Below are 23,950 nucleotides of genomic sequence, written 5' to 3'. Positions count from 1 at the left end.
GCAAAGTAGACAGATCCTAACCTTCTTGAAACTTACATTCCTTTTTGGTGGTGGGAGACAAATATGTATTAGATATTAGATGGTGATGAATGCTATTAAATGAAACTACAAAGGGAATTATGGAGGGTTTGATTAAGTTTAAATGGAGAGGTTGGGGGGCCTCAATCTGAAGATGACACTCAGCAAAGAACTGAAGGGAGCGAGCAGTGCAGATTAGTGGGGGACTGGTTTGGTTTTTAGCTGAAGGAGCAATTAGTGTGTATGGGCCCCGAGCCCAGGAATGGCAGGCCTATTATGGTAAAGGAACAACACTGAGGCAGTGGTGGTATAGAATGTGCCTTCTACTTAGGAACATCACAGTGGTCCTAAACCACCTTATACGCAAACAGTGAATCATGGAACACTACATCAAAAACTAATGATGTAATGTATGGTGACTAACATAACAATAAAAAAGAATAAACATAATACTATCTTGCTTACACCTACTGGCTACATCTATTTTTCCTATGTATCAGAGTGGTGTCTCTAGAACATTCTGCCTAACGTCATATACTGGGACACATCACAGGATGTGTCACATGTACTGGGATGTGTCGCATACTGGGACACAAGACTTCTGAATTCTAGTTTAGGATCTTTTCACTTACGCCTTGCTGCTACTTTAAAGAAATTATTTAGTCCAAGGAAGAAGTTTTTCTTTATTTTCAACACTATACCTGACACTCTGTCTTCTTCCATTCCCGATCTTTTTGTGAGTTTACTAGACCAGGGAATGAAGGTCCTAGATGCCACTGCTGTACTCGGATTGGACTTTTGCACATTGTCAGAGTTCTCTAATCACAATGAATTAAGAAATATTCCCTCTAGGGGCGCCTCAGTGGCGCCTCAGTGGCGCAATTGGTTAAGCATCCAACTCTTTGATTTTGACTCAGGTCATGATCTCAGGGTCATGGGATCGAGCCCCATGTCAGGCTCCAAGCTCAGCATGGAGTCTACTTGAGATTCTCTCTGCCCCTCCATCCCCCACTCTCTCTCTCAAACAAATAAATCTTTAAAAAGAAAATATTCCCTCCTGGCAAGTAAGCTTTAACCTCAAACTTAAAGGAGGGCTTTTCACTTTCGGGAAGCACTATAATACAATCTTTGAAAAAAATAACAAAAGAAACCATAATATAAAGAATTTATCTCTTCTGAAGGACACTAATCTTTATACTTGAGAAATATAGCTTAGTGAAAGTTTTACCAAATAAACTCATATGTGGTTTGAATTTATTTTTTTCTAAGTGAAAACTAAAACCCCATTGTTAAGTTTTCATAGATCAGGAAAAAACTAATGACTTGGGTTTACAGGGCTATGGGGAATCTTTTTAAAATGCCCCATTCCATTTTTACCACATGATAAACAACCCATGAGGAATTTAAAAACTAATAATAAGGCTTTCTGGTGACTTCATGGACTGTGAGACTGGCAGTTAGTTCCTACTCTGGTTCTGATAACACCTTCAAAATAAGACACCTGATCAGAAGCGCCAATATGGTCATGAGTTAATTCACATTGCCTTCATAGTGCAATGTTGATCATAAAGAAGAATGAAACGTTGATTAAGGCAGCTCAGTGAAGAGAGGTAGCAAAATAGATATCTCATTCAGCTCTGGTGTTTACCAGTCGTGTGCCTTGAACAAATAACATCCTCTCTGAGCTGTTTCCATTTCCACAGATTAAAACATTTGGAAGCTTACGAGGAGGATAAAATGAAATGGGTCTAGCACATGGTTAAGTACTGTAATAGTGGTAGGCCTTCCTGCTACTTGAAAGAAATTATTTAGTTCAGCAAGGAAACTTTCCTTTTTCTTCCCCAGCTTTATTGAGATATAAGTAAATAGAACATTGTGTAAGTTTAAGGTATACAATGTGATGATTTGATACACATATATATTGCAAAATAACTACCACAAAAAATGTTAACAAATCCATTGCCTCACATGGTTACCTCTGGGGTGTGTGTGTGTGTGTGTGTGTGTGTGTGCATGTGCATTTGTGTAGTGCGAACATCTAAGATCTACTCTCTTAGCAACTTTCAAGTATACAATATAATATTGCTAACTATCGTCAGCACGTGTACAGATCCCCAGCACTTACACGTGGAGTCTGTACCCTGAGACCATCGTTTCCCCCCTCCCCACCCTTACTCCTGGCAACCACCGTTCTATTTCCTGTTTTTATGAGTTCAACTTTTTTTAGATTCCACATGTAAATGTGATCACACAGTATTTATCTCTGTCTGAACTAGTTCACTCAGCATAATAACCCCAATGTCCATCCATGTTGTCACAGAAGGCAGAATTTCCTTCTTTTTATGGCTGAATAATATTCCACTGTGTATACATACAACATCTTTAACCTTTCACCCATCAACAGACACTCAGGTTGTTTTCGTATCTTGGCTATTTGTTTTCTTCTTATTTCCACACAATACCTGACACACCGTTATCTCCCATTCTTAACCTCTTTTCAATTTTACTAGACCAGACAATGATGATTTAGACCATACTGCTGTAATGGTATCTGACCCTGTATATTGACAGAGTTATCGAATCCTGATAAACTAGGAAAATTCCTTCTTGGCAAATAAGCTTTAACCTCAAACAAACCCATGTATCTTTATATCCAAAAGCAACACTTGATGTCAAAGCTTTGCCGGCTGCCAACAAATTCCAAAGCTGAGAGTGGCTCCCCTCTGGCCCCTCGTTTGATCGTTGACATGCTTACTCCGACTCACCTGGCCTCGTTGGGGCCACATTTGGCACTGCCAGGGCCCTGTTCTGCAGCAGGGCTCCCACGGCACTGGTTACAGGTGGCTCTTTTTTTGGACTCATCTGAGCCCTAGCCTACAGAGAGAGCAAGAGAGGGGGGACCAACTCTGTAACCTAGGTAGCGCACAGGAGGTAGAGCTGTTCCCACTTAACCAGCAGCAGACCGGACTCATCCCCAGGCCCTGCTGCACCCAGGGGAAGGGGACATGCACACCCTGTGCCCTAGCTCGCCTGCTGTCTTGCTGTTCTCAGAGCCATGTCTGGGTTTCGGCACTTTCATTCCATAATCAGCCCTTGAGGGGAGTGGTGATATGTTAATCCTGTAAAATTAGTCGTATGGAGACATAAGAAATCACTTAATGTCAGTAAGGATAGTTACGGAACATTTTAGTTTTTCATTTTACTTGAAAATGATTTTGTTTTTAAATACATGAACAGAGAAGAAAAACAGACGTTGGCAGGCAGCAAATGTTTTAAACATGGGATTCCATCATCTCCACACCACGCCCCTGTCTGCTGAGCAGTGGTAGCAGAACAGTTACATTAATACACAATAAGGACCAAAAGGTCCTTTGGGAGCTTCTTACCTAGCTACCGGTCCCAACATTTCCATGGCAACGACTGTATAAAGATAACCTGTTACTCCAAGTGAGAATTCTCACTTGGACAAGGACAGCTATGAGGTTACAGCAGGCAGCTCATCCCCATCCAAACACAGACAGCTATTTTCAGAGGCCCATATTGGTCTCTTTTGGTTAAGGGTATAACACATTTTTAAAGTTGATTATGTTTAAAATAGAAACACATTTCAGCTGTGCTGTTAACAGCCCGTCAGAAGTAAAACAACCCCTCCCTCTTTGTTCCACTCTGAATAAGCCTCACTATTAGCCAGGGCCCGAGTGGTGAAGCTGCCACAAGGGAAACAAGGACTGCCGTTCAGCTACGGTCTACAGTGAGTTTCCTCAGAAAGCAACTAATTTTTCCTCTGTGTTCCCAATTACCACTTAGTTCTGGAAAACAAGGAGAGGAACAAGGCCAAGTCACTGGTTACACTCAGGACGGCCAGCTGGCCTCCTTCAGGAATAAAAAGCACTTCCGTTTGCTGCTTCCCTGGGCTCCCTTTGGCCCCACTAATGTGACTAACTTCGTGGACTGGTTAGAACCATTCGAAGAAACGTGCTGCTTTAGAAGGTATAGGTTTTACTTAGAAAATGTTTCTAAAATTCAGTTGAATTCAAGCCCAAAGCAGTCATATACCCCCCAAATTGTGGTGCCTATCCCACCAAGAAAGGACCACCAGAGAGGAGGAGGAAGGAGGATGGGGCAGTATGGAAAGAGGAACCTTATGTGCAAGGCACTTTGTTTATATTGTTTATAATCCTTCCAACAACACAGCAAGGTATAGATTAAAGTGAGTCTCAAAGAATTTAGTTGCCGTAAGTTTACCTAGAGATAATAAATTACAGAATTGAGAGTCAAACCCTGGCTACTGATTGCAGAATCTGGGTTCCTTCCATACTGCATGGCTCCCATGCTAGTTCAGGGTAAAGACCGAATCTCTAACAACTATATTTATCGTAACCACCCTGCCTGCCCCACGAACACACCTATTTCCTCCTTCCTCTCTTTCTTTATCTAGATGCCTAGGCTCTGCAGCTAAAACCCTTCTTGTCACCCCATATCGTAGCAGCTTCTCATTCCCACCCATTCTTTCTCAAATTCTCCTCCACACACAGCCCGTCTGTCCTCCTCTGGGCCCTCATTCTTTATCTGTTGCTGTGACTCCTGACCATGGCCGATCCATCTGAACACCAGTGGCAAAGGTGATCTTTCTAAAAAACCAATTCTGTGTCACTCCAGTCTGTACTATTCAACGAGTCTACACCGCCCACAGACTGACACATGAGGCAAATAATCAACAACTAGACAGGAAAGCTAAGAAAGTTGATCTGCAGAGAGAAGAGCAAGCAGAAGCATAGCAGGATGAAGAGACAAGATGGGAAGGTGGAGAGGAAGACTTGCTGGGTTCATGGGGACTTTCCAGGTCCTGCTTCAGATCCTCAAGCTTTTGGGCAACTATCCACTTCCTCTTTTCCCTCTCTCTGAACTGACTCAAGTGAAAGCTCTTCTAGATCTGATGCCCCCTGCCTGTCCCTTCTCCATCACATCCCACAGGCACTCCATCCATTAGCCCCACATGGTGAACTCCTCAGGCCACAAACTGGACATTTTGTGTGTAATGTCCTCCCCAACTCCCACTCTAGGCTGGTGAACCCATCTGATATTCAAGCGGAAAATGCTGCTCCTCTTTGAAGACTCCCACGGCTCACACTGGTCTCTTCCTCCATAGTGCTCCATATACATCAACTACCACAGCTTCCCACTGCCTTGTTTCCACGTCCTCCTCCTTCACTGAGTTACAAATGCTGATGAACCAGCACCCAGCACAGTGTCTGGGACAGAGCAGATATTCAGTAACTGTCTAATGTATGTGGAGATAGAGCTTAGAGTCCACTGTCCGTGGGCTATGCTGTTGGAGAGGCTCCCACCCTTATTACATACTGGATTTCATGGAAATCTTTCTAAATATGTTTCATACCCTCAAGTATTCAGACCAATTTAATCTTTCCTTGGTTTCTGAGCCATGTTTATGAAACTAACAGCTTTTGCAGTATACTGTAAGTTATATCCCTGGGACCTCTGATGTTTATGAAACGGTTTGCTGGACTCCAGTTCTGTTTTTATAAATCTATTGTCTTCCTAGTCAGGCAGTCATTTTACTTATCTGTACCTATTTAAAACAGCTGCTTCCATTCATTTACTTTAACTTGCTGATTCTGTGGCTTTAAATAAAAGGCTACTGACCCTCTCCTCTATTGTAGAGCAAAACACGCGACCTATATAGAACAGTCTTCCTTTGATAGCTTCCCCACTCAGGCAGCTTCACTTCAGGTTCACAATGCTTTTCTGGATGGTTAAGGCCGATAACTACCGTTGTATAAGACAGAGTTTTACCATAATACTATAGAAAAACTACTTACATATTCAAGACTCCATCGTAAGAAGTTTCAAACACTACAGAAGTATTTTTTTCTACAACACCCAAAGGTGCTGTTAGCTACAAAGCCTCAAAAGAAGGCAATTTCCAGGAGGATGAGTGACAGTGATCAGCTATCTTGATCCTTACACTTCTCAGGATGGGTAACTTAGGTTCCCTAGCAAATTCTACCCGCTTGCCCCGACCACGCAAGGGCACAAAGCCAACACTTGGGGAGAGATACCTACCTGTACTCTCGATGCCAACCTGGCTGCTGTTTGGGCTGGATCAAAGACTCGGTGAGAAGACTGATCCTTGCAGAAATTAATATGTCGGTTGGCTGCAGCTTCATTAAACCTCCTCATACAATATGGGCATTGAATATAATCTAAATGCAAAGCTAACAACAAAAGGCAATTAACATTTCAAAAACAACTCTGGAATGGACTATATGACATGAAATAAATGGGATATGAACTCTGCTCCAACATAAAAGAATGAAGTCCCAGACTCTGGTTTGAGAAAGCTTATGCCAGAGGGGAAGGTATGCAAGGGCGCAAATAAAGGACATAGCAGGGGGGACATTTTTCTGTCTATACACTTATTTCAATTAAGAGTGTGCCCCTAAAACGTTTACATTATATACTTTTTAGAAAATAGACTCATTATACTTAGGAACTTCCCAATTAAGTGAATTTTTTAGTGAATCCTGATGTAAAGAAATTGGTCCTAGAACCACAGAATGTTGGTACTGATGATGCCCTGAAGGACACAGAAGATTCCGAAGCCCAGGTGTGGTACCACGTGGGACAGATCACACAGAAGTTATGGAGCTTCTCTCCTTCCCTATGGAAGGAGAAAGAGGTTTCAAATTTGGGGGCTTGGGGGATGGGGTTTGAAGCCAGTATCACTGGCAGAAAGACACTGCTTCTGCAGGGGTTGATTTTTTTCACTGAACTCCTAAGTGAGGAGGCAAATAATAAGTTCAGGAAGGAGGTGAAGTAAAAGGAAAAAGGTGGGGTTCAAAAAGGAGAAAAGGGAAAGGAGGAAGGGTGATGGGACAGTGGCTCCAGAAACAGCTTCGGCTTCCAGGGTTAGAACCTCCCAGGCAGCTCTATGGGCACCAGACCCTCTGTGCTTCTGTGGAATACCCACTGGTCTCAGCGTGGCTCTCATTTGTAGTTAACAAACAGTGAGAGAAATGGGAAGGGAGAAAGTTCCAGTCGTTTTAGAATGAGGCGAGGCTCACGGCAAAGCCAGTCTGGAGCCCACCCCACTAAAGCAAGCAGGAATGTGAGATTTGTTTTTGTTTAGTTTGGTTTGGTTTTGTTTCAGGCACCTCTAAGGGATGACAAAGTGGGTATGAGCAACATAAGAGAGATCTGAGACAGCCCCCACCTCGGGCTCTGTATGGAAGTGTGGGTTAGTGTATAGTCAAAATTCCTACATGTGTGGATGAATATTTGAAGCAGTGAGGTCTTCAAGGTTAAGAATTTTTTTTATTATTATTATTTTTTTAAGATTTTTTTTATTTATTTGAGACAGAGAATGAGAGAGAGCAAGCACATGAGAGGTGGGAGGGTCAGAGGCAGAAGCAGGCTCCCTACCGAGCAGGGAGCCCGATGCGGGACTCGATCCCGGGTCTCCAGGATCATGACCTGAGCCGAAGGCAGTCGCTCAACCAACGGAGCCACCCAGGCGCCCCAAGGTTAAGAATGTTTTGAAGGCATCTTTTTAAAAAATCTGAGGGGTTTTCTGTTTGAACAAATCATTTCCTCAAATGAATATATCCATAGAACTAACAATTGGAATACATAAGAAATTGGAATATAGTAAAAGATGAGCACTTAGCCTAACCTTTTCACATTCTGGAAGGCAGTACTTAACCAGTTCGATATGTATTGAACACCAATTACATGCCAGGCACTGGTTTATACTTGGGAGGTACAATGTCTCTGTCATCAAGGACTAAGCATTCCAATACAGAAAGAGTTTTCCCACGGTGAGAAATTCCTTGGACAAAAATAAAATAGGATAGCATTGGGAAATGATGAAGGCCCATAGCCTGCCTGACTGGTTTTGAGCCCAAGCTCTTCACTTGCTGTATGTATGAACTTCGGCAAGTTACTCAATCTCCCTAAGCTTCAATTTCCCCAGTCCCTACATACCACCTATTTCACCAGGCTGTTGTGAAAGTTAACTTAGATAATCCACACTGGGGCTGGGTATAGTGGGTGGGTGCAACATCTTATTACTCCGAGAAAACAGGCCCAGCAAGGTTGTGTTTCTAGGTACCAAACAGGAATGCAACCGCTTATAAAAGTAAAATCGAAAGTGCCATTATTGTGCAGAACTCATTTACAACGATGTAGAAAACAATCTACAACTCTGCTCTTGGTTTGGTGGTTTCTTCAGTTTGACCAGCTGAGAGTCAAGGCTCCTATCAGAAATGCTGCTACCCTTAAACCTACTCAGGGATGGGGTGCCTGGGTGGCTCAGTTGGTTAAGTGACTGCCTTCGGCTCAGGTCATGATCCTGGAGTCCTGGGATTGAGTCCCGCATCAGGCTCCCTGCTCAGCAGGGAGTCTGCTTCTCCCTCTGACCCTCCTCCCTCTCATGCTCTCTCTCATTCTCTCTCTCTCAAACAAATAAATAAAATCTTAAAAGAAAAAATCTTTTAAAAAAACCCTACTCTCAGGGTTAATGTGCACAATGATTACAGCAGTGACTGCATGGCTTCCTTACTCCACCTGTTGGTTCATGGACTCACTGCCACCCTTCTGTGCGTTTGGCACTGTCTGTCACCATGGAGACAACAAAACTGAAGTGTATTTCCCTCCCAACAAGTCTCAGAGACAGCTAGAAGGCAAGGCAAAGAAGCAATTACTGCTCATGGTATAAGCTTTGAAAGGAGGAAGGACTGGGTCCTCCAGGAGCCCAGAAGAGGGACATAAAGCCCAGACTTAAAGGGGCAGAGAAAGGAAACTTAACCACTCTGGAAGCGGGGAAAAAAAAAATTTTTGCAACAATAATCTGAACACAGCATGACTGAGTAGCATGTTCTACCCTCATCTCAATCTGAGTCACCTCTTCCTCTATCAACAATGCTGTCATGAACATCATTATGTGCTATTTATTTCAATACATTATGATATTTAAGGTCTGACTACAAATGGATTCTTATGACAGTTATGGGGAAGGTGGCCAGACCTCAAAAACATTAAAGTAGCCAAACAAGGATCATTTTAAAATGCAAGCGTTTTGTTGAGTACCCATGTCTATGTAGCCTGTGAAACAGAGACCAAATATCCCAGACCTCACTGAGAATCTCAATTATAATATTCTGTATTGTTGTTCCTATAAAGTGTCACAACATGCTAGAAAGCTGAATGATTGGCAGACTTATTTAAGTCAGTAAGAATTAGAGTAAACAAATCCATGTCACAAAAACTGAGTCGTGAAGGAATCATGCTGAGAAAAAAAAGGAAATGACCTGCAAAGTCATGCATAATAGGCTCCATTATATATAACCCCAGTTATGTCTGTATAAATTTTCTAGTATTTAAGTCTGAGAATATATGGGCTAATATAAAATCCCCACGCAATCTAACTAATGGAGTAGTAATGAAAATATGCTATTTTAGATAATCATTTTGGCGCAGAAAATTATAATAAGGGCACAGGGAAGAATTTAATTATAAAGATGTATTTTAGCATAAAAATGTAAGGGCAGAAAAACAAATTGTACATTTGATGAGGCCTTACAATGGGAATTATTTATTTTAAGGAAACAATAATCCCCACATGTTAAATCCAATGTGGAAATGAGAGAAATCCACACAGCAGGACAGCTGACATAGTTTCATTTATTTGCCTCAGGAACTATAAAGTAGACATCAATCCTGTAGCTTCTGCTATTAAAAGGAAGTACTGCTTTTAAATCATAAAAGATTTTTTTGTTGTTGTATAAGGCTTGTTGCCAAAGTATTATCAAATCATAGCCATAGATCTTTCTACTTTCACATTATTTTAAGCTACTTTCTCATTAGCACCCAGCAAAAGCGAAGCAATTATTAAGATTTCCTGGCACACTAGAACGCCCACAACAGTTGTGGCCAGGCCCATCAGCCAGCTGCGCGGGAGCTAATCCCACCCCCTAGCACACCACGGCAGCTGCAGCCAGGCCTCTCAGCCAGCTATGCCAAGGGCAGCCCCATCCCCCATGCACTCACAGCAGTTATGGCCCAGTCATAACAGGACAGTACAAGCAGCCCAGATAGAGCACACTCCTGGAGCTCCTGGTTCTGGTGACCAGAGCGGGACTGCAATACTGGGCCCCACCAGATGTGTTCTACATAAGGCCACTATCTTCAAGATCAGGAAACAGAACTGACCTACTAAATACATAGAAACAAATAGAGAATAAGAAAAAAAGAGAGTAATATGTTCCCAACCGAAGAATGAGAAAAAACCTAAAAAACAAACAAACAACAACAAAAAACTAAACAAAACAGAGATAAGCAATCTACCAGATAAAGAGTTCAAAGTGATGGTAATAAAGATACTCACTGGACTTGGGAGAAGAATGGATGAAGTCAATGATAACTTCAACAAAGACAGAAAATATAAGAACCAATTGGAGCCTAAGAATACAATAACAAAATTAAAAATGCACTAGAGAATCAACATAGATTAGAGGATGCAGAAGAATAGATGAGTGATGTAGAAGACAGGGTAGTGGAAATCATCCAAACTTAACAGCAAGAATAAAAAGTAATTTTTAAAAAAGAGAATAGGTTAAAAAAGAAAAAAAAAGAGAATAGGTTAAGGGACCTCTCAGGACAACGTCAAGCATACTAACAGTTGTATCATGAGGGTCCATGTAGAAGGAGAGCAAGAGAAAGAGGCAGAAATTTATTTGAAGAAATAATAGCTGAAAACTTTCCTAATCTGAGGAAGGAAACAGACATCCAGGTCCAAGAATCAGAGTCCCAAATAAAATGAACCCAAAGGATTCTACCAAGACACATTATAATTAAAATGTCAAAAATCACAGCTAAAGATTCTTAAGAGCAGGAAGAGAAAAGCAACTAGTTACATACAAGGCAATTCCCACGTAAGGCTATCTGCTGATTTTTTAGCAGAAACTTTGAAAGCCAAAAAGGAGTGGCATGATCTATATTCAAAGGGCTGAAAGGAAAAATACCTACAGCCAAGAATACTCTACCTGAAAAGGTTATCATTCAGAATTGAAGGACTAATAGAGTTTCCCAGATAAACAAAAGTTAGGGTTCATCACCACTAAACCGGCCTTACAAGAAATGTTAAAGGGACTTCTTTAAGTGGAAAATAAAAGGCCATAACCAGAAGTAAGAAAATTATGAAAGAAACAATTTCACTGGTAAAAGCAAACATATAGTAAAGGTAAATCACTTATAAAGCTAGTATGAAAGTTAAAACACAAAAGTAGTAAAATCAGTTGTATCTATAATAATTAGTTAAGGGATACACAAAATAAAAAGACAAATTATGGAGAAGGGGAGTAAAAATGCAACGCTTTTAGAATGAGTTCAAACTTAAGAGACCATCAATTTATTTTTTTTACTTTTTTATTGTTATGTTAATCACCATACATTACACACTTGATGTAGTGTTCCATGAGTCATTGTTTGTGCATAACACCCAGTGCTCCATGCAGAACGTGCCCTCCTTAATACCCACCACCAGGCTAACCCATCCTCTCACCTCCCTCCCCTCTAGAACCCTCAGTTTGTTTTTCAGAGTCCATCGTCTTTAAGAGACCATCAATTTTAAAAAGATTGCTATTCACAGAGGATGTTATATATGAACCTCATGGTAACGACAAACCAAAAACCTATAATAGATACACAAAAAATAAGGAGAAAGGAATCCAAGGAAAGTCATCATATCACAAGAGAGCAAAAGAAGAAAGTAACAGAGAAGAACTACAAAAAACAACCAAAAAATAATAAAATGGCAGGAAGTACATACCTATTAATAATTATTTTAAATGTAAATGGACTGGATGGCACACTTGGTTGGGTGTCTGCCTCTTGCTTTTGGCTCAGGTCGTGGTCTCAGGGTCACGGGACTAAGCCCCGTGTCAGGCTCCATGCTCAGCATACAGTCTGCTTGGGTTTCTCTCTCCCTCTGCCCGCCCCCCCCCCGGATCTCTCTCTAAAATGGATAAATAAATCTTTAGGAAAAATAAAAACGGGGGTGCCTGGGTTGCAGAGTCAGTTAAGTGTCCAGCTCTTGTTTTCAGCTCAGGTTAGGATCTCAAGGTTGTGAGACTGAGCCCTGCAATGGGTTCCACGCTCAGCATAGAGTCTGCTTAGGATTCTCTCTCCCTCTCCCTCTGATCCTCCCACTCATGCACTCTCTCTCATTCTCTCAAATAAATAAATCTTTATTTATTTTTAAAGATTTTATTCATTTATTTGAGAGAGAGAGAGAGTGTGAGCACAACCAGGGGGAGGGGCAGAGGGAGAAGCTGCTCCATACTGAGCAAAGAGCCCAATGTGGGACTCGATCCCAGGACCCTAGGATCATGACCTGAGCCGAAGGCAGACGCTTAACTGACTGAGCCACCCAGGCATCCCTCAAACAAAATGACTTTAAAACAAAGATTATAATGAGAGACAAAGAAGGACATTACGTAACGATAAAGGGATCAATCTAACAAGAGGATGTAACAATCATAAATACCCATGTACCTAACATAGGAGCACCTGTAACAGACAGAAAGGGAGAAATTAACAGTAATAAAGTATTAGTAGGGGACTTTAACACTCCCCTTACATCAATGGATAGACCACCCAGACAGAAAATTAATAAGGAAACAATGGCTTTGAATGACATTATCAGACTAGATGGACAGATACAGAACATTTCATCCCAAAATAGCAGAATATACTCTTTTCAAGTGCACACACAACATGTTCCAAAATAGATCACATGTTAGCCCACAAAACAAATCTCAACAAATTTAATGAGACTGAAATCATATAAATCATCTTTTCCAACCACAACAGTATGAAACTAGAAATTGATTACATGAAAAAAAAAACTGGAAAAAAACACATACCTACAGGCTAAACAACATGCTACTAAACAACCAATGGGTCAACAAAGAAATTAAAAAGGAAATCAAAATAAACACTGAAACAAATGACTCTGAAAATATAACGTTTCAAAAATCTCTGGGATGGAGCAAAAGCAATTCTAAGAAGGAAGTTTAGAGTAATACAGGCTTACCTCAAGAAGCAAGAAAAATATCAAATAAACTACATAACCTTATACCTAAAGAAACAACAAAAAGAACAACAAACAAAGCCCAAAGTTAGTAGAAGGAAGGAAATAATAAAAATTAGAGCAGAAATAAATGAAATAAAGACTAAATAAGCAATAGAGAAGATCAATGAAACTAAGAGCTGATTCTTTAAAAAGATAAACAAAATTGATAAACATTTAAGCTAGGCTCATCAAGGAAAAAAGAGAGCTCAAATAAATAAAACCAGAAATGAAAGAGGAAAAGATACAACCAACAATACAGAAATACAAAGAATTATAAGGGACTACTATGAAAAAGATATACCAGCAAACTGGACAACCTAGAAGAAATGGATAAATTCCTAGAAGCATGAAATCTTCCAAGACTGAGTCAGGAAGATATAGAAAATCTGAACACACCATTTACTAGTAATGAAATTCAATCAGTAATCCAAAACCTTGAACAAACAAAAGTCCAGGACCAAATGGATTGACAGGTGAATTCTACCAAACTTTTTTTTAAAAAAGATTTTATTCATTTGTGAGAGAGAGAGAGCATGTGCACACGCACAAGCAGGGAGAGCAGCAGGCAGAGGAACAGGCAGGCTCCCCACTGAGCAAGGAGCCCAGTATGAGACTCAATCCTAGAACCCTGGGATCATGACCTGAGCTGAAGGCAGACGCTTAACTGATTGAGCCACCCAGGCGTCCCCCTACTGAACATTTAAAGAAGAGTTAATATCTATCTTTCTCAAACCATTCCAAAACATCGAAAAGGAAGGCATGCTTCCAAATTCATTCTATGAGGCCAGCATTACCCTGATACCAAAACCAAACAGACACTACAAAAACAAATTACAGGCCAATATCTCTGACGAACATAGATGCAAAAATCCTCAACAAAATATTAGCAAACAGAAATCAAATTCATTCACATTAAAATAAGTAAGTCAGGGGCGCCTGGGTGGCTCATTCGTTAAGTGTCTGCCTTCAGCTCAGGTCATGATTCCAGGGTCCTGGGATCGAGCCCCGCATCGGGTTCCCTGCTCCGCGGGAAGCCTGCTTCTCCCTCTCTCACTCCCCCTGCTTGTGTTCCCTCTCTCTTGCTGTCTCTCTCTGTCAAATAAATAAAATCTTAAAAAATAAAATAAGTCAGAGAGATAAGAAATAAAGCATAGGGAATATAGTCAATAACACCAATAATTTTGTATGGTGACAGATGGTGACTGCACTTACCAGGGGGAGCAATGAGTAACGTATAGAATTTTTGAATCAGTATGCTGTACACCTGAAACTAATATAACATTAGTACATCAATAAAAATAACTAAAAAAAAAAATTTTTTTTTTTAAAGATGATACATCATGATCAAGCAGGATTTATTCCTGGGGTGCAAGGATGGTTCAGTATCTACAAATCAATCAATGTGATCTACCACATTAAAAAAAAACGAAGGATAGGGGTGGCTGGGTGTCTCAGTTGGTTAAGCATCCAACTCTTGATCTCAGTTCAGGTCTTGATCTCAGAGTTGTGAATTCAAGACCCACTTTGGGCTCCATGCTGGGTATGATGCCTACTTAAAAAAAAAAAAAAAAGGATAAAAATCATATAATCATTTCAAAAAAATCATGTAATCATTTCAATAGATGCAGAAAAAGCATTTGACAAAATTCAACATCCATTCATAACAAAAACTCTCAATGAAGTGGGTACACAAGGAACATACTTCAACATAATAAATGCCATATATGACATACACAAAGCTAATATCAGACTCAATGGTGAAAGGCTGAAAGCTTTTCCCCTTAGATCAGGAAGAAGACAAGGATGTCCATTCTCACAACTTTTATTCAACATAATACTGAAAGTCCTAGCCACAGAAAACAGACAAGAAAGAAAGAAAAGGCATCAAACCTGATAAGGAAGAAATAAAACTCACTATTTGCAGATGACATGATACCATATGCCTAGAAAATCTTAAAAGACTCCATCAAAAAAACTATCAGAACTAGTATATTAATTTAGTAAAGTTTCAGGATACAAAATTAATATACAGGAATCTGTTGCATTTCTATATAATAGTAATGAAACTAACAGAGAAATTAAGAAAATAATCCCATTTATAATTGCATCAAAAGAGGGGTGCATGGGTGGTGCAGTCAGCTATGTCCGACTCTTGGTTTCGGCTTGGGTCATGATCTCAGGGTTGTGAGATTGAGCCCTGTGTCGGTTTCCGCGCTCAATGAGGAATCTGCTTGGGCCTCTCTCTCCCTCTGCCCCTCACCCCCTCCCTGTGTGTGCTCTCTCTCTCTCAAATAAATAAATCTGTAAAAACAAACAAAAAAACAATTGCATCAAAAAGAATAAAATACATAGGAATAAATTTAATCAAAAAGGTGAAAGACTCTGGAAACTATAAAACACTGATTAAAGAAGCTGGACAACACAAATAAATGGAAAGATACACCAGACTCATGGACTGAAAGAACTAATATTGTTAAAATGTCCATACTATGCAAAGCAATCTAAAGATTCAATACGGGGTGCCTGGTGGCTCAGTCGTTAAGCGTCTGCCTTCGGCTCAGGTCATGATCCCAGGGTCCTGGGATTGAGCCCCACATCAGGCTCCCTGCTCAGCAAGGAGCCTGCTTCTCCCTCTCCCACTCCCCCTGCTTGTGTTCCTTCTCTCGCTGTGTCTCTGTCAAATAAATAAATAAAATCTTTAAAAAAATAAAGATTCAATGCAATCCCTATCAAAATAACAATAGCATTTTTCACAGAACTACAATAAATAGAATGTCTTGGAACCACAAAAGACCCTGAATAGCCAAAGAAATTTTGAGAAAGAACAAAGGTGGAGATTTCAATCCCAGATTTCAAATTATACTACAAAGCTATAGTAATAAAAACAGGAATTCCAGCACAAAAACAGACACATAGATCAATGGAACAGAATAAAGAGTCCAGAAAAAAAAAAAACAACCATGCTTACATAGTCAATCTATGACAAAGAAGGCAAGAATATACAGTGGAGAAAAGACAATCTCTTCAATAAGTGGTGTTGAGAAAACTGGACAGATACATGAAAAGAATGAAACTATGCCGTTTTTAAAATACCATATACAAAAATAAACTCAAAATGGATTAAAAATCTAAATGTAAGACCTGAAACCATAAAACTCCTAAAAGAAAATATAGGCAATAAACATTTGGACATAGGAGTCAGTAATATTTTTTTGGATCTATTTCCTTAGGGGCAACAAAAGCAAAAATTAACTGGGACTATATCAAACTAAAAAACTTTTGCACAGTGAAAGAAACCATCAACAAAACAAAAATGCAACCTACTGACTGCAAGAAGATATTTGCAAATGGTATGTATGATAAGGGGTTAATATTCAAAATATATAAAGAACTCCTACAACTCAAAACCAAAAAAATCCAATTAAAAAAATGGGCAGAGGACCTGAATAGACATTTTTCCAAAGAAGACATACAGATGGCCAACAGGCACATGAAATGATGCTCAACATCACTAATCATCAGGGAAATGCAAATCAAAACCACAATGAGATATTACCTTATACTTGTCAGGATGGCTAGAATAAAAAAGACAGGAAATAACAATTGTTGGTGAGGATGCAGAGAAAGGTAACCCATGCACTGTCGGTGGGAAGGTAAACTGGTACAGCCACTGTGGAAAAGAGTATGGAGGTTCCTCAAAAAATTAAAAATATAAGTACCATGTAATCTGGTAATTTCATTTCTGGATAGTTACCCAAAGAAATGAAAACACTAATTCAAAGATATCTATGGACTCCTATGTTTATTGCCAGTATTATTTATAATAACCAAGATATAATAGCCAAGATATGGAAGCAACCTAAATGTTCACTGATAGATGAGTGGATAAAGAAGATGTGGTATACATATATAGTGGAATATTACTCAGCCATAAAAAAAAAAGAAATCTTGCCATTTGCAACATCATGGAGGGACCTAAACGGTATTTTAAATGAAATAAGACACAGAAAGATAAATCGCATATGATTTCAAATATATGTGGACTCTATAAAGCAAATGAATAAATAAACAAAAAATAGAAACATACTTATAAATACAGAAAACAGGATGGGAAAAACAGGTGAAAAGGGATTAAGAGGTACAAACTTCCAGTTACAAAATAAGTAAGGCACCCGTTCAATAAAGGATTGAATCTTTTTTTTTTTTTTTTTTTTAAAGATTTTATTTATTTATTCATGAGAGACAGAGAGAGAGAGGCAGAGGGAGAAGCAGGCTCCCAAGGAGCGGGGAGCCCGATGCGGGACTCGATCCCAGGACCCTGGGACCATGACCTGAGCCGAAGGCAGACGCTTAACCATCTGAGCCACCCAGGCGCCCAATAAAGGATTGAATCTTAAATAATCATCCTAAACAAAGGATAAAGAAAAAAGGTCATCTCACCAAAAAATGTTTTTTTAATTAAAAAAAAAAAGGAATCTGTAATTTTCCTCACGTCAGAAAACAAAACAAAAACAAACACCAGATGCAATACAAAAGCATCCTATGGGACACGTGGGTGGCTCAGTCAGTTAAGCATATGCCTTCGGCTCAGGTCATGATCCCAGGATGCTGGGATCAGAGTCCCGCATCGGGCTCTCAATGGGCTTCTCCCTCTGCCTCTGCCTCTCCCCGCTGCTCATTCTCTCTGTCTCTCAAATGAATAAAACCTTAAAAAAAAAAAAAAAAAGCATCCTAGCCTACTCCTTTTCTCTTCCTCTGATAAAAAAAGCATATTAAATTAATCAAGGAAGGGCGCCTGAGTGGCTTAGTTGGTTAAGTGTCTGCCTTTGGCTCAGGTCATGATCCTTGGGTCCTGGGATCAAGCCCCACTTTGAGCTTCCTGCTCACTGGGGAGCCTGCTTCTCCTTTTCCCTCTGCTTCTCCTCCTGCTTGTGCTCTCTCACTCTCAAATAAATAAAATCTAAATTAATCAAGGAAAATTATACAAGAACAGCAGAAAACTAGGATGTACTCTGTCAATGGGTGAAAGACCAACGACACCCACAATGATCAATCTCAACACTAAATATACTTTATTTTTCACATAGAGCTCTAAAATTTAAATCATTCAGCAATTGAAATAATCTCCTGTATTAAGGATAGTCAAGGTAAAGCTCTTTTCATGTTGGAAAATTATGAGAGCCAATATAATCTTTTTTTTTTTTGAGAGAGAGAGAGAGAGAGAATGAGAATGAAAGAGCACATGCACAAGCGAGGGGAGGGACGGAGGAAGAGAATCTTCAAGCAGACTCTCTGCTGAGCCCAAAGCCTGAGGCTGGGCTTGATCCCACAACCCATGAGATCATGACCTGAGCCGAAACCAAGAGTCAGACGCTTAACTGATTGAGCCACCCAGGTGCCGCAGCCAACATAATCTTTTACTCCACATTCTTGTGCACTTCCTTCAGTACCAAATATTTTCGTCTTCCCCTCAAAACTTAAAAGTAAGTAAATAAGTCAGTCAGTCATGGGGATGAAAAGTATAGCATAGGGAATATAGTCAATGATATTGTAATAAATTTGTATGGTGACAGATGGTAACTATACTTAACACGGTGAGCATTTCGTAATGCACATAAATGTCAAATCACTAATGTACACCTGAAACTAATATAATATTGTATGTTAACTGTACTTAAAAATAATTTTTAAAAAAGTTATGTATTTTTAGAGATTATTTTCTGGTATAGAAGTTCAGATTATTTATTTTTCAGATGATTTTTATAGTATGATTCCCCTGTGGTTTTGGGGATTGGTTTTGGTCTTTTACTTTTTAAAATGAACTTTGAGAAATAATTTACATGCAGGAAGATCCAAGTATTTTTTTTTTTTTTAAGATTTTTTTAATTTATTTATTTGAGAGAGAGAGAGCAGGAGAGGGGGGAGGGTCAGAGGGAGAAGCAGACTCCCTGCCGAGCAGGGAGCCTGATGCGGGACTGGATCCTGGGACTCCAGGATCATGACCTGAGCCGAAGGCAGTCGCTTAACCAACTGAGCCACCCAGGCACCCAAGATCCAAGTATTTTAAGTGTACTGGCCAATGAGTTTTGATAAAGTACACATTTGTGCAACCACTCCAATTAAAATATAGAACAGTTTTATCACTCCAAAAAGTTCCCTCAAGCCCCTTTTCAGTCAATATTCCCTCAAACCCAGTCTCAAGCAATCAAAACTCTATTTTCCTGTCACTAAAGATATCTGTTCTATAATTTCATGTTGCTGCATGTATGGTAGCACTTTCTTCTTACTGTGGAGTTGTATTCTGTTCTGTTCATCCATTCACTTGCTGATGGACTTTTTTTTTTTCAGTTTATGCTATAAAGCCACTATGAACATTAACATATGTCTTTTTTAAGAACTTGTTTCCAGTTTTTCACATAAATCCTAGGTATAGAATTGCTCTATAAATAAGTATATGTTTAACTTAAGAAAATACCAGTGCAAAGTAGCTGTACTATTTTACACACCATCAGGGGTGTAGGAGACTTCCAGCTGCTCTACATCCTGGCTATCATTTGTATCGTCAGTCTTTAATTTCAGCTATTCAAGTGGGTATGTGGTGGTATCTCATCACGGTTGTAATTCACATTTCCCTGATAGAAATGATGCCGAGTATCTTTTTATGTGCTTTTATTGGCTTATTTTGTGATGTGTCTGTTTGAATGGATCTCCTGCCTTTTTTCTTATTGGGTTGTCTTATTTTGAGTTGTAAGAGTTCTTTACATATTTTTAGTCTGAGTCCTTTGTCAGATATATGTATTGTGAATATTTTCTCCCAGCCTGTGGCTTGCCTTTGCACTCTAATGGTGTCTCTCAAAACTAAAATTTTAGCTTTGGTGAAGCCCAATTTATCAATTTCCTTTTTAAAAATCATTAGTACACTTTGCATCCTGTTTAAGAAATCCTTGTTGACTCTTAGACCAAAGATTTTTGTTTTTTCTAGAAATCTTGGAATTGTAGCACTTATATTAGGTCCATGTTCCATTGTGAATTAATTTTTATCAGTTAATTTTTTTCAATTAATTTTTACATAAGGATCATGGCTCATTTTTTCCAAATATGATACCTAGTTTCCTGTTTCATTGTTAATAAGATTATCCTTTCCCACACTGAATGTTCTTTGTCAAAAACCAATACATGGGTGGGAGGTCCACATCTAGATTCTCTTTTCTGTTCAACTGATATACCAATATCAAATTACTTTATTACTGTAACATCACAGTAATTCTTGACATCAGGTAGTGTAAGTCCTCTGCCTTTTTCCTTTTTTTCAAAACCATCTTGGCTATTCCAGATCATCTGAGTTTCCATACAATTTTAGAATCAACTGGTGAATTCCTACTTGGCAAGGAAAACTTGCAGGGATTTTTATTGGAATTACATTGAGTCCATAGATCAATGTGCGAAGAACTGACATCATAACATAATAGGGACTCTTCCGAATCATGAAAATGGTAAATCTCTCCATTTATTTTGGTCCTCTTTAATTTCTCTAAAGTGTTTTGTGGTTTTCATTTTTCAAGTCTTACACATATTTTATTAAATATATACCTAAGTACTTAGTTTTTTCATAATTGTAAATAGTATTTCTAATTGTTTTTCAATTGTTTATGCTAGTATATAGAAATAAAATTTACTTGTGTATATTGACTCTATATCCTTTTTTTTTTTTTTTAAGAGAGAAAGAGTGTACACGAGCAAGGGGGGAGGGGCAGAGAGAGAGGGAATCTTAAGCAGGCTCCACACTTAGTGTGGAGCCCGACAGGGGGCTCAATCTCACAACCCTGAGATCATGACCTGAGACAAAATCAAGAGTCGGACGCTTAATCGACTGAGCCATCCAGGCGCCCCTTGACTTTATATCCTGAAAGTATGTTAAATGAACTTTTAATTCCAGTAGCTTTCTTATAGTTTACTAAGATTTTCTATACTTATTCATGATTTTATGTTATCTGTGAATAAAGACAGTTTTACTTCTTTCTCTCTGATAATTTATTTCCTTATTACACTGGGTACTTTATCTCCAGTACAGAGTTGAACAGAAGTGGTCAGAAAGGACATCCTTACGTTTTCGTGATCTCAGTGGAAAAGTGCTCAGTTTTTCATCAAGTGTAATGTTAGCTATAGATTGTTCAAAGATGTCCTTTATTGAGGTGTTCCCTCCTATTTCTACCTAAGAGTTTTCTTTTTTAAACATGTATGGGTGCTGTATTTTGTCACAGGCTTTTCCTGTGTCTACTGGGATGATCATCTGCTTTTAAAAATATTTTGTTAATATGGTAAACTACATTTACTATTTTCTTCCTTCTACTTAATTTAGGTATAATTTGTTCTAACTTTTTAAAGAGGAAGAATAATCAGTTTAAACCTTCTTTTCTAATATGAGAATTTAAAGCTATAAAACTCCCTCTAGACACAGTTTTAGCTGAATCCCACAAATTTTGATGTGTTTTTCATTGCCACTCAGTTCAAAATATTTACTAATTTCTTTTATGATTTCTTCTTAAATCCATGCATTATTTAGAAATGAGTTGATAATTTCCAAATATTAGGAAATTTTCTAGATGTTTTCATCATTAACTTCTAACTTAATTCTACTGGGTCAAATAACATAACCTGTATGATTTCAATGATTCATTGAGACTCACTTTGTGGTCTTCCACATGACCTATCTTGGATGAATGCTCCATGTGTAATTAAAAAGAACTATATTCTGCTGTTGCTGCATGTCACATTATAGCAATAGATATCAATTAGGTCAAACTGGTTGATACTGTTGTTCAAATTTTCTATATCCCTCCTGATTTTCCTGCTGCTTATTTTATCAGCTACTAAGAAAGGAACGATAAAATCTCCAAATATAATTGTGAATCTTTCTACTTCTCCGCCCAGTTTTTGTTTCATGTTCTTTGAAGCTGTTACTAGGTACATAAACATTTAGGGACTGATAAGCTTTCCTGATGAATGTATTTTTAATCATTACCCCTGTTAATAACACTGATGTTTGCTTTGACTGATACTAACACTAGTCACTCTAGTTTTATGATTGTTTGCACACATATCCTTCCCCATGCTTTTCACATGCCAGTCTACAGTTGTTTTGACACTGCTGGTGTTTATTTCTTTTACCTTTTTATCCAAGAGAAAAGGCACAAATCCTAAGTGTAGGTCTCCATGAAATATAATTTATAAGTTGCACACACCCATGTAACCAGCCCAGATCAAGACACAGAACATTCCTAGCAATGCTCCTCATGTCCACTCCTGGTCATCCTCACCCCTCCAAGGAAAACCACTGCCTGACTTCCAACCTCAGAGATTCAAACCCGAAGTTTCTAAAAAACTGAGTTTCTGATAGTTAGAAATCAGGAAATCTGCAGTTTTTGCCATCCTTTGAGAAATTAGATCCGGCAATCCTGGTGTGTGTTCCTTTGAGGCAAGAGCCCTGCTAGTGCAGGAGCACCTGTCCCTTAGTGAGGGTGTCACTGCTTTAGGCCTACCTGCCTCACCTCCTTGTTTTGTCACCTGACTGGCACACTTATTTGTGTCTTCATATTTAAAGTGTGTTTCTTGGGGAAAGTATATAATTGGACCTTGCTTTATTATTTAGTATGATAATCTGCCTTTTATCTGAAGGGTTTAGGTCATTTATATGCAACTGTCCATATGGTTAGGTTTAAGTTTACCATCTTGCTTTGTCTTTATCCCACCTTTTGTTTTTCCCCCCTCTTTTCCTATCTTCTCTTAGACTGAATTTTTTTTTCATTTTAGCTCTACTCCACTTACTGTGTTATTAGCTACATGTCAATATTGTTGTGTATTTACTCTAGAGTTTAAAATAGGCATCTTTAGGGGTGGCTGGGTGGCTTAGTCGTTTGAGCGTCTGCCTTCGGCTCAGGTCATGATCCCAGGGTCCTGGGATTGAGCCCCACATCGGGCTCCCTGCTCCACGGGAAGCCTGCTTCTCCCTCTCCCACTCCCCCTACTTGTGTTCCCTCTCTCGCTGTGTCTCTGTCAAATAAATAAATAAAATCTTTAAAAATAAATATATAAAAATAAAATAAAATAAAATAGGCATCTTTGATGGGGCGCCTGGGTGGCTCAGTCGGTTAAGCGTCTGCCTTCAGCTCAGGTCATGATCCCAAGGTCCTGGGATCAATTCCCGCATCGGGCTCCCTGCGCAGTGGGGAGCCTGCTTCTCCCTCTGCCTGCTACTCCCCCTGCTCATGCTCATGTTCACACTCTCTCTCTGCCAAATAAATAAATAAAAATCTTTAAAAAAATAAAATAGGCATCGTTAAGATATACAACTCTACCTTCAAATAATACTATAACTATTCATATTTAATGAGTACTAAACCTATTCATGTAGACGAAACCTTTCAACAATGTATGTCCATTTTCCTTAAACTTGTATTGTCTTCATACATTTTACTTCCACATCATAATCCTCATAAAATGCTATTATTTATGCTTTAAATAGCCAATTATAACCCTCAGATAATATTTACTTAATGGAAAACAAGACAAGGATGTCTGCTTTCACCACTGCTATCCAATATAGTATTGGAAATTCTAGCAAGAGGATTTAGACATGAAAAAGAAATAAAAGACAAATTGGAGAAGAAGAAAAATTATGTCTGTTCACAAATGACATAATTTTATATGTAGAAAACCCTAAAAATTCCACACCAAAAAAACAACTGTTAGAGGTAACAAAATTCAACAAAGTTGCAGGAT

At 39.0% G+C, this 23,950-nt stretch overlaps 1 protein-coding gene across 4 annotated transcripts in view; it reads right to left on the bottom strand.

The window, feature by feature from the left end:
- The window catches only part of ZC2HC1B (zinc finger C2HC-type containing 1B), a 44,695-nt gene that overhangs the window by 5,821 nt on the left and 14,924 nt on the right, over positions 1-23,950 (bottom strand). For 3 of the 4 annotated variants that reach the window (XR_010413403.1, XR_010413402.1, XM_064597011.1), the window contains exons 5-6: positions 6,103-6,254; positions 2,784-2,892 (exon numbers count right to left, since the gene is read on the bottom strand). Coding sequence is in view for 1 of the 4 variants with exons in the window: in XM_064597011.1 (XP_064453081.1) it covers positions 2,784-2,892; positions 6,103-6,254 (261 nt within the window). In the remaining 3 variants the exon portion in view is untranslated. Of the gene's footprint in view, positions 1-2,783; positions 3,138-6,102; positions 6,255-23,950 lie in introns of all 4 variants that reach the window. The other variant, XR_010413404.1, reaches the window with a different exon arrangement.

The sequence above is a fragment of the Mirounga angustirostris genome, unplaced genomic scaffold (genome assembly GCF_029215605.1).
Source record: "Mirounga angustirostris isolate CCGP_5_RB_7025 unplaced genomic scaffold, mMirAng1.0.hap1 SCAF_8, whole genome shotgun sequence".
NCBI lineage: Eukaryota > Metazoa > Chordata > Mammalia > Carnivora > Phocidae > Mirounga > Mirounga angustirostris.
Note: the sequence above shows the minus strand (reverse complement) of the source record. Positions and strands in the feature narration are given on the sequence as shown.